The following is an 11,545-nucleotide window of genomic DNA, read 5'->3' as shown; positions in this document are numbered from 1 at the left end:
GCAGCACAACTGACATCTCAACCGATCCAATCATTTCTGTGTCTCCGTGTGCTGCGTGGGGGTTTTCTCTGGGTGCTCCAGTTCACCCCCAACCCCAAATCCTAAAATCCTGACACGTTAAGCCTAATTTAAACTTCTCCGTCATCGCCACGAGGGAGAGGCACGCTCGCACGGACGGAGACAATTTGCCCTCAGACTTCTCCGTCTCCTGGGGAGTGTTCCAAAGCAATTCCCCGCTAGGACATTTAACCCTCTCAGGCTCAAAATGTTTTGATAAAAGGACTAACAACTAAGTCCTTCAGGGGTACTTCTGAGTTAAAAATGCTCACGAAACACGTATGTGGAGTAACCAGGTACGTAGGCTTAAACGTTGCAAATCTGCAACTCCTGCCTCCAGAGGGTTTAAACACGATGAAAATATACTTCCTATCAAACATCTCACATCAATCCAGTTAATTTAATAGGTTTTAAAGATCATTGTCACGGTTCTGTCATGGATCTGTATTTCTCTACATGGACTCCTCATGTTTTTCTCCACTGAGCTTGTTGCAGGTGGGTGTGTCGGAGAGTCTCAGCTGTGGCTGATTTTCCCATCAGCAATTCAGTTCAATTCAAGTTTATTTATAAAGCACCAAATCACGACAAGAGTCGTCTCAAGGCACTTCACACAGTAAACATTCCAATACAGGTCAGGGGTCTCATTTGTCAAACATTGCGTAGAATCCTTACTAAAACCGTACTTAAGCTCAGCAAAAAAAAAGTACTTACCCCAAGTAGGTTTGTGATCTATCAAACATGGAGTACGCACAGCTGCACGCAATCTCCGCTTCATAAATCAGAGACTAACGAGAATGTTTCTCAGCTGCATTTTAGTCACATCCTGCCCTCACCACGCCCACTTACTGCCATAAATAGTCAATGCAAAGTGCCTTGTGGATCTCATGCATATACATAAGCCGCCTGTTGCAGCGTTCCGCCAATGACGATGGCGACCGTAGATCAAGGCAGATCAAGGAAGCGCAATTTCACAGAAGCAGAAATTGAGGTACTTGTGGGTGAGGTGGAGAAATGAAAGGAAGTGCTTTTGCATAACAAATAAAAGAAAATCCACAGAGTGGCACAGTGTTGCTGAAGCCGTCAATGTTGTGAATTCTTCAGAGAGATCTGTGGCGGATATAAAAAAAAATGGTCCAATCAGGATTCGATCCCCAGACTCCCAAGTGAAAGTCACACTCGCCAACCAGTCAGCCAAACAGAGATCTCCCCTGTTCAACTAGCCAGGGCGCATGATCAATCGGGTCACAGTGACAGGACACGCACTGTCACAGACGCATGACATTCTGTCTCAATCTGCCCCCCTGCTGATTTTCTGCATTCCGTATTCTGCGCTTCAGGCTGTGTGTGTGTGCATGTGTGTGTGTGTGCGGGGGGGGGGTCTTGTCTGTGTGAAAACGAAGTGGTAAAAGAGATTATGCTGCTGGATTTCATAATTGTATCTTCTCAGCAGTAGCACTGCAGGTGCTGCCCATGTCCATTATGTGCATAAGCCAGGTCCTTGGTCAGCTTAAAGTTGCGCACATTTTTCCGCTATGTTTTCTGTCATAAATCCTAAAGTTTGCGTGGAAAGTTGCTCACGCAGTTTTCCAACCCCGTTTTGTGTGTAAGCAAGCTTGATAAATGAGGCCCCAGTTCATTAAGCCAATCAGTAAAAAGTTTCCTATACATACCAAGTAATGTTTCTATAGTTACATTGTGATTTCTTAGTAAATGTGCGTAATCACCACCCTGGCACAGGTAGAGGGTCTTAAATGCATTTTAATGAGTACTTAGAGATTGTTCTGTTTTTCTGGCACCAGATGACGGTTGTTTCATGCAGTGGCGGATTTAGCAATTTGGGGGTTCAAGGCGAACACAGACATGGGGCCCCTTACACAAAATTTTCGACAATCTTACCTTTAACTGGATTTGCGAAACTCTCCGCTCTTCTGACATGAGTTATTTTTCTGACATGAGTTATTTTCCCTTTTTATTAGTCCTCCTCTTTTTTCCTGTATTTCCCTCCCTTTGAGCGCTTTCAATATTTGCTCTGCTTTCTTTTTCCTGTCAGTGCTCCTGTACTTTTGCCTTTGTTTTTTTTTTTCTATTTTCCATTTTGGTCTGTGTTTTCCTCCCTTTAAACATTTTCCATTGTCTTTCCTTTCTGCTTCCTTTTGATGTTTACATCGAAAAACGAAGTCACTTTCAGAAGTGAAAATAAAATCTTTCATGAAGCATGCTGCTTCTTTCTCTTATTGGAGCCACTAGGATATCTCAGTTTCATGCTTAATGTTTTGACTATCGCTTTGAGTTTGTTACGAACGCTCCCGCCTCTCTTCTTCTTATTATTTGTGATCTTATGGGACTTGGCAAACAACAATTTGGTGCATTACCGCCACCAACTGGATTGGAGTGGAATGACTACCAATCACTTCCTGTTTGTGCATCAGTGTCTTAATAACCCTCTTATGACCATAATTATAAAAGGGCCGCCTGGTATTTTTTTAATCTTATGGCTTTAAAATTGTAATAAAAAGTGCAAAGTGTGTGTAACTCTTCTCCTTTTTTCAGAACAACCTCAGCTTTCAGTGTATGGTTTGTATTTAGAATTTATTTGTATTGAAGCCTTTAAAAAATCAGCTTAAAGGTGAAAAAAGCAAAAAATGATTAGAATTTTTTACATTTATTACTGAACAGGAACTTCAAAATTACTGGGCAAACAATTTGGAATGAACACTTTAAACTTTGAACTGTAATGCATCTACTGTATTCTTAAAAAAGTTTGAACCTTGGTATCTTTTTTTTAGCAGTTTTAAGACCATTTATTTTTGTAAACTTTCAGACGTTTTTATTTGATGTGGTAGACCTTGAAGCAGTTTCTCTCCAGCTGCAGGCAGAGTCCTGCACACCTCACACTGCCATGGGATGCTTCTCTTGCACACCGTACACTGCTATACCAAAAACTTTTGTTTTAGCAAAAATAATTATTTATTGTAAAAATATAAATAATGCTAGAATGAAGCTGAATCTTACAATTAGCAAATAGTTGAGGGTTGTTCAAATAAAAAAAATAAAAAATAAAGACTGAGCAAACATTCATACCCTGGTTCACAGGAGATCTGTCCTTCGTGGTCACTGTCTTCAGATATAAGCCTTCTGGGACACCTAATAGATCGTGTTGTGTTTCTTTGAGGCATTTCCATAATTTCATGCTGGCTTTTTATGCTAATTAGCGTCCCCTTTCCGTTATCCACTTTCACCACTGAGCTGTGCTCCTTTTCAATCAGGCTGTACAGCAGGATTTCCCCTTGTAGCGATATTTTCCATAACTCTGATTGCTTCATGCTATAGATCATTGGAAAGCTGCTTTTATGTACTTTTAGGAACCGTTGGAATTTGTTGAATCTGATCAGCCATTGAATAGTTATAAAACGGAGCATTTTGGATGAAAAACTCCGCACGTCTCTGAATCTGTGTTGTGATTCGTTGTGCTCAAGGCAGGGAATGCCGTTGGCCACCGTAATGCATTGTATATTCACGAAAAGCCCCATTTTTAATCTTTTCAACACATTTTGAAATTTAAAGGGGCATTATGGAAGTTTGACAGCCAAAACATGTATAGAAATAATAAATTTCTTCTTAATACATTCTCCTGCAATGCCCTGGTCCTGTAGAATGAGCCCTGGCATGTTTATTGTGATTGCCTATTTTTCTGTAAAATCGCAGAAAAAGAGAGCTGCTCGGGTCGCGCAGGCTGCTTCATGCGCGTTCACACTCAGGCATAGCCCTCCGAACCGTTCTTTGAACGTTGTTTCAGCTGTCATCAAGGATATAAATGTTACAGATGAAAAAGATGCCATTGGCGATTTCGCTCGCCTAGTAAAGTGTCGGGCTTTTGTGCAGAAGACCCGGGTTTGATTCTTGATGTGAACATAGTTGTTTCAGAATTTCGTTTTTACAATAATTATATATATTTTTTACAGTAAGATGCCCAAATTTTTATTTGAGACTCGCCGAACGGCATTGAATTCAAACATAAAAAAGATGTGGCTTCAACTTTCATTTTGGAACAGTTTTCAAGTAAGGGAATGGAATTATCTGAGCATGCGTGTTCTCCTGTCCTCTGTCCTCCGGGCCACCCACCCACACACACATACACACACACACACACACACACACACACACGCGCGGGACTGTCAGCTCTCAGAGCTCTGTGAAGCTGACGGGGGTCAGCTTCACAGAGCTTCGTCTCAGCTGTTATTTTCGTTAAGGAGTGTACACGTACAGCATGCGCGCCTCGTGCACGAGCCTCCTATTGAAGCTGTTGTTACGCTTTTGGCCAGAGGGGGCAATCGCGAGCATAAAAATTCAAAACTCCCTAAAGTCCCTTTAATGATATCTTGGAACGGTTCAGGAATTATGGTAATGAGAAATGCGCATGTCCAATCCCGTCGGCGTTGACAGGTTGGTAATAAGAATATTGTGGCATTAACAGAGGGGTGTCGGCGGTCAGGGCTAGGGGGCCCCCCAACACAAGGGGGCCCTAGGCGGCCGCCGACGTATGCCTAATGGTGAAACCGCCACTGGTTTCATGCACCGTTTAGGGTTTCCAAGTCCTGTTATAGAACACAGACAACATACCATCTGTACATCTGCGCCTCCCTCCTGATCAGCCTGACAGCCTTCATGACCCAATACATGCAATGTATGTTAAAGACAAAGCAGGCTTCTTCTATGGTTGGATGGTTTTTCAGCCCTCGTCCTGATGACTTGGGTTTGGGGTAAATTAAAGGTGAATTTATATTCTAAACATAGATTCTATGTTTTTTAGAACATCATGTTTTTGACGACACCTGTTCAGAGTCATAAATCATTTATTAGCTGATAGATGAAATTCTGCATCCCTGAAACAAATCTAGGGTGGACCCCTAGACCCCAACAACTCAAAAGTATCAACATCAATTACAATAACGTTAATACATATTATCACTACAGTACATTATACAAATTAGTGATCCTCTATATCTGGAAAAAATGAATTCTTTATATAATTTCTTAAATTGCAGCATGTTTAAACTTTTTTGATTCTTTCCTCAAGACTATTCCATAAAATAACCACACTAATTGAAATACACATACTTTTCAATTTTGTTCGAGCATAATGCTGCTTCAAATTTAATTAGCTTCTCAACTTATATCTACCTTGTCTTTCTGCAAACAGTTTTTTAATATTTTCAGGCAGCATTTTTTTTTTATTTACTTTGTACATAAATAATGCAGTCCTAAATTCAATCAAATCTTTTAACTTTAAAGTTTGTAATTTTATAAACAAGCTATTTGTGTGTTCATTATATCCCACATGACTGACCAACCTTATGGCTCGTTTTTTTAACGTACAAAGTGCATATAGGGTGGTTTTATAGATGTTTCTCCACACTTCAACACAATAAGTTAGGTATGGTACTATCAGTGTGCAGTACAGTGTATACAACGCCTTTTTGAATCACAAAATGTCTTACCTTCCGCAACACTCCAATACTCTGTGCTACCTTTCCTTTAACATATTTTATGCGAGGTTTCCAACATAATTTGTGGTCAAGGATTACACCCAGAAATGTATTTTCGTACACTCTTTCTATAATAATGTCATTTATAGTTATTGCCACACTGTAAACCCCGATAAGTTCAGTCTACTTAAAAAAACCAAGGTAACCCGTTGCCTTAAATTTTTTAAGTAATGAAGAATTAGTTGAATTGATGCAGCTGAGTATGTTCAATGTACTTAAGGCCTTAATGGGATTAAATTAAAGATTTAAGTTGAATATACTAATAACAAAAGTTACATTAACTTAAGATAATTAGTTTAACCAATGCCCCACCATCCTTTTAGTTAACTCAACTTCTCAGGTACAATGTAAACCCCAATAAGTTCAGTCTACTTAAAGTTTACTTACTTTTTTGGTCTGCTACAGATTCCCTGCAATTTGAATGCAGAAATACTCAAATGCAATTTTGAACTTAATTTTCTTGACATATGTAATATAGAAAAAAATAAAAATGCAAAAAAAATATGTTAGAAACAGGAAAAAAAGATTTTCATTGGAGTGGGTCTTAAAAATAATAGGCGACTCAGAGTCTAAAGAGAAATAATCCCAATTCAGTTGTCCAAGAAACAACAAAGTGAAGTGCTTTTTTGGGCGCAGAGTCCAACTCGCCTCGACAGTCACCAAGAAGCACATATTATGCCCAATACTTTGTTTCACCACATCCAGGGTGGGAAGGAAGGTACATGATAGGGCTAACAGGGGTGGTCAAAACAAAGCTAATGGTGACAGGTAGGGATGCACCGATTGCAGTTTTCTGGCTGATCACAGATCTTCAGACAACCTTACCTGTCAATATCGATTTTTTGGTCTATTCCATTTATTTTATAACTGACAGCCAATCACTTCAATGTTTTAATTTTTATTGAGAACATCGTTATGAATACTCACCAAACTTGAGGTAGTTTCCTCAAATATAAATGAACATAAGCATTGCTGTTTGAACTACTAAATCACATTTCTTCTTCCAGACTTTCATTTCTCTAATTTTGTTTAAAAAAAATATAAAATAAAAGAAAAAAGCGGATACCTGTTATGACACAATTGTCCAAAAAATATTCCATTTCATTTGGCTTTCACATTATAACTGGGTTTTCAAGTACTTAATAAAATAGATTGGTGGATAAGACCAATTTCTCATGGAAAAATGGCTAATTTTCAATTCCCTCGAATTAACTGACTGTTTGACTGCAAACCGATAGCCTCACTAAATACCAATTAGAAATGTAAATTTCCTCCGATTTCAAACTTTGAGTAATAATGATTTTTCAAATTTACAGTATGCCTTTAACTAACCACATTCAACCTGTTACATATAATGATATGAAAACGTATTTAATGAATATTATTTTGAATGAATAATATTTTCTTAAGCAACTGTAGCACCTAAAGAGTTAATTAATGACAATAACAGAAAAAAGTAATTCTAACCCAAAATTGTAGAGAGCGAGAATGGGAGCTAGACAGCAAGGCAGAGAGAGCAGAAGGGACATAGGGGGGAATGAGGATAAAATATTAAACGTGTAACGCGGGAATGGCGTGACGATAGGTAAAAAAGTAAGTTCCTTACAAAGCAGGCCTTGAAGAAGGCAGATGGATCATCACCGAGAATGACTGGAAGCCCCCTGAGGACCAGGGATCTAACCTCTATCACATCCGAAGCCTGGTGGAATGAGAAAGAATTTCACTAATTTAGAACAGGGTCCATATCTCATTCTAAGAACTATGTTCTTTGCACATAAAAAAAAGTCCAACCACTTATCAGGGTTTTTCTAGGTTGGACCACCAAAAATTTAGGATCTTTTTAAAGATGTTTTTAGGGGTTTTAGTGTATATGTACTGCAACCCACCTGTTAAATCATAACCAGTGTTTGACATTATTTTTACATCTATACGAATATTTTACAAATCAACAGGCAAAACCTGGTCAAGTAATGTTTAGCAATTACTCTTAGAAAATAGCCAATTCAAGTCTATTACACATATGCTACTCAGAGGTAAAGAAAGCATCTACAAGCAGCATACCTGACATTCCTGTTACATTTTAATCTGACAAGGTATCTTTCAATCTCAAACAGGCAACAGCATTTTTAGATATAATTAATGAATTAAAAATCTACTAACCTTTGTTTGTCGCATCAGGTCAGCCAACACCTGCCCTGTAAGACCCCTCTTTGCCTTAAAGATTTCCATAAGCCTGGGCCATAGGTGGTCAAGGGCCTCATAGGACTCTTTTCTCAGGCTCTTACCAACCACTCTGCTGAATTCCAGACACACCTAAAACACACAAAAAGAAAACATGTTCAAACAAATGGACCATGACATGATCTTTTTATGCATCAACCCAGACTACACTCTTGGTGGATTAGTACTTTGGAGCCTTTTTGGTGAAAAAAGATTTTTTTTAAAAAAACACTTGAGGCCATCTTCTCTATGCCGTGGTTGGAGGTCAGAAAGCACGTTTCAGATGATCAATCAGACTGTCTGTGTGGCTGATAGTTGTCCTGTACTCTGTAATGAGCTGTAGACCCAACCATGTCCACCTAGAGTTTGCTGTTGATTAGAATCCATAAAGCTGTTCTCTGTTTTGATGTAACAGCTCTTCTCAGCTGCACACTTTCCATTACTGCCTGAGCTAAAAGTCTCTTCTAGTGAAATTAACCACAGAAACAAGAGAGGATAGGAAGCCATTGATCCATCCAACATGCTAAATTTGCACAAATATGAATATAGTGAAACAGCAAAACTACACGGGCAGAAAACTTGTTCAACAACTCTGACAATTAGAATTTTTACCTTTTTTGCTTCGGGGCCATTCCTTTCTGGGCAAAGCGGTATGTTATGCTAATAGCACAACACTTTGTTCCCCCACATTCAGCTTTAATTGTAGTTTAAGGGGATATTTTGCCCAATATGTTGATTATTTTGTGTGTATAAAAGTTATTTAAAAAAATTATCTGTAATAAATGGCTTCCTGTTATATGTGACAGGACTGATAAGCTAACAGTTAGTAGTTGCTGCTGGTAATATACAATCTAATGTAAACAATCCTGTAACAAAAAAACAGAAGGATTTCATAGGATTAATAAATAATGTTGCATAAGCAGCTATGCCTCTATTGAGGTCAAAGTTGCTTTAACATGTCAATAACATGCTTTAGTGTTGGCTTATCAGTAGTGTGTGAACTGGATTTCTACAAACGTTAAGCTGTTTGATGAACAAGATGATGTTTATTTTTAACTTTAGCACCACAACACATCAAAATGACAAAATACTTTCTAGTTAATCAGATATTAGAAGAAATAAATGAATTCTGCTGATGTCTTGCAAAACAATCTGCACAAATTCTAACAAACTGTTAGTTTTTCACTGAGAATTATCACTTTAAAACAAATAATATAATTTAGCTATAATGATGCATTTTTACCTCAATCAGTATCTGTGTAACTGTTTATCTGAATATAAGCCCCACCTCCAGGCTCACCTGCAACCCTACGTGTGTTCTGTTAGCTTGATGACCCAGCAGCTGTTGGTATCCGTTTATCAGTAAATGATCTGAAGCTAAATAAATCACACACAGGCGTGCTAACGAAGCAAAAACTATGATGAATGCTCACCAACAGCTTAATTGTGTACAGAGGAGTGCAGGTGGATAAGACATGTTTGTGTTTTTCTATAGCACATGCAGTGCCAAAACATTCCTGGCAACATCGAGCTGACCGTGAACATCCTCACTATGGGTTACTGGCCAACGTATGTCCCGATGGAGGTCCACCTGCCGCCCGAGGTTAGTGAAGAGCAAATATTGATGTCTTTAAAACATTGTGTGTGTGTGTGTGTGTGTGTGTGTGTGTGTGTGTGTGTGTGTGTGTGTGTGTGTGTGTGTGTGTGTGTGTGTGTATGCTATAAATATACTGAGGATTTCTTTATTACCCTTTTCTTATCTTTATCCAGATGGTGCGACTGCAGGAGATATTCAAGACTTTTTACCTGGGCAAGCATAGTGGCAGGAAGCTACAGTGGCAATCAACGTTGGGTCACTGTGTCCTAAAAGCTGAATTCAAAGAGGTTTGTTATGGTTTTCTTAGAAGGTTTTGGTTTGTGTAGTTCTCTCGTTAGTGCGTGATAATAACTGGGATATTTTTAAATAGGGCAAGAAGGAGCTACAGGTGTCCCTTTTTCAAACCCTTGTGCTGCTTATGTTTAACGAAGGAGAGGAGTTCACTCTGGAGGAGATCAAACTAGCCACAGGAATCGGTTTGTTATTCTGTTAAAGTCTGATCAGCAGCTCATTTGGTTTCAGTAAGACAACATTACTGTTTAATTTAGCAACGCTTGTCTAGAAAGCTGTTTCTTGCTTTACAGAAGACGGCGAGCTGCGCCGGACGCTGCAGTCGCTTGCATGTGGAAAAGCACGAGTCCTCACCAAAATCCCAAAAAGTAAAGATGTGGAGGATGGGGACAAGTTTTCTTGCAACGATGACTTTAAACACAAGCTGTTCAGGATCAAAATAAACCAGATTCAGATGAAAGAGACGGTAAAAACGCCGCCCCACAGCAGGATTTATGATATCTTTGTGGTGTTAATCTGAGAGAGGACTTTAAATTGTGTTCCACTCCAGGTGGAGGAGCAAGCCAGCACCACGGAGAGGGTCTTTCAGGATCGCCAGTACCAGATCGACGCAGCCATTGTTCGGATAATGAAGATGAGGAAAAGTCTGAGCCATAATCTTTTAATGTCTGAGGTGTACAACCAGCTCAAGTTCCCTGTCAAGGTAATGAGTGTTACTCTTTTAGACTTCCAGACATCCAGCAGAAGGAAGTGGAAAAATATATGAGAGAGAAAGAACTACAGAGAAGGTTAGCCAAGGATGCTAACTTGCATAATCCGTTATCGCCAAGGCAACAGAATTCTGCCACAATAGAAGCATTACATTTTAAGTTATTGGAAGAACTGTGTTGGGTTTTCAGGGAAACTTACATTAAACAAAAACATTTCCTCCTTTCTCTGATCAAAATCTGATGATGTGTAATAATTTTTGGACGGAGATACAGACGCAGTTTTCTTATTTAACCTTAAACTTTTAGTTTTATCTGGTTTATAATGATAAATCGGAAAATATTATGAACATTGTCCTGTGGGTGTCATTTAGCAGCTTTTGGATTAGCTTCTCCAAATGAGCTTGTTTGAATCACCTTGGTTGTTTTACCAACTGACTCCTCTTGGATGTTCTTTAGCTCAACTTTTCTCTAAGTCGTCAATTTTAATCAACACTAAAATTATATTTGCCAGAATATAATCTGTATTCCCAGCACTGAAGTTGGTAATTTAGTTTTTTTTTTTCTTAGTTGGTAATTTAGTTATGAGAATTTATCCATTTATCCTGGCCTTTAATATAAATTACAATGATTATTATAAAATAATAATATGTTAAAAAGATGTAACTTGTGTATGTGCATTAATCTATTATCAACTTTAATAAGCTAGTCTATTAATCTAGTCTTGACAGTAGCAGAAGCAAAATGATTTTGCTCTGCTGTGTCCAGCCACGCTCTATTGGAACGTCTGACCAGGATTGTGCCTGGCCAATCACAGCGCTCTATCAGTTTTGATGGGTGGGATGTTAATGCGACTGAGCGAAACTAAGATGGTGGCGACTCGTTTGAAACAGCTTTGGTATCAATTTTGAGCTATTTAGACCAGGGCTTTTCTTTGAGTTAAGAGCAGATAGAGGTGCTTAGGTCCTTTATTTAGAGAAAAGATGTTTTTGCATCTTCATCGGTGTATGGTGGACTGCCCTGTTATTAACATCCGTAGCGGTGAGTATGTCACGTTGTTCATTGTTCATCGATAGCAATAACTGTACATTACGCCCTACCGCTGAGATCCCACCAGTGGGTCATGG

General features: G+C 38.8%; 1 protein-coding gene across 1 annotated transcript in view; it reads left to right on the top strand.

The window, feature by feature from the left end:
• Positions 1 to 11,545, top strand: part of cul4b (cullin 4B) — a 37,969-nt gene that overhangs the window by 21,130 nt on the left and 5,294 nt on the right. The window contains exons 15-19 of the mRNA XM_015947964.3: positions 9,319 to 9,426; positions 9,594 to 9,707; positions 9,791 to 9,896; positions 10,005 to 10,177; positions 10,262 to 10,414. Coding sequence (XP_015803450.3) covers positions 9,319 to 9,426; positions 9,594 to 9,707; positions 9,791 to 9,896; positions 10,005 to 10,177; positions 10,262 to 10,414 — 654 coding nt within the window. The remainder of the gene's footprint in view (positions 1 to 9,318; positions 9,427 to 9,593; positions 9,708 to 9,790; positions 9,897 to 10,004; positions 10,178 to 10,261; positions 10,415 to 11,545) is intronic.

Source organism: Nothobranchius furzeri, chromosome 1, assembly GCF_043380555.1.
Source record: "Nothobranchius furzeri strain GRZ-AD chromosome 1, NfurGRZ-RIMD1, whole genome shotgun sequence".
Taxonomy (NCBI): domain Eukaryota; kingdom Metazoa; phylum Chordata; class Actinopteri; order Cyprinodontiformes; family Nothobranchiidae; genus Nothobranchius; species Nothobranchius furzeri.
The sequence above is the reverse complement of the archived record's forward strand: the minus strand, read 5'-3'. Positions and strand labels throughout refer to the sequence as shown.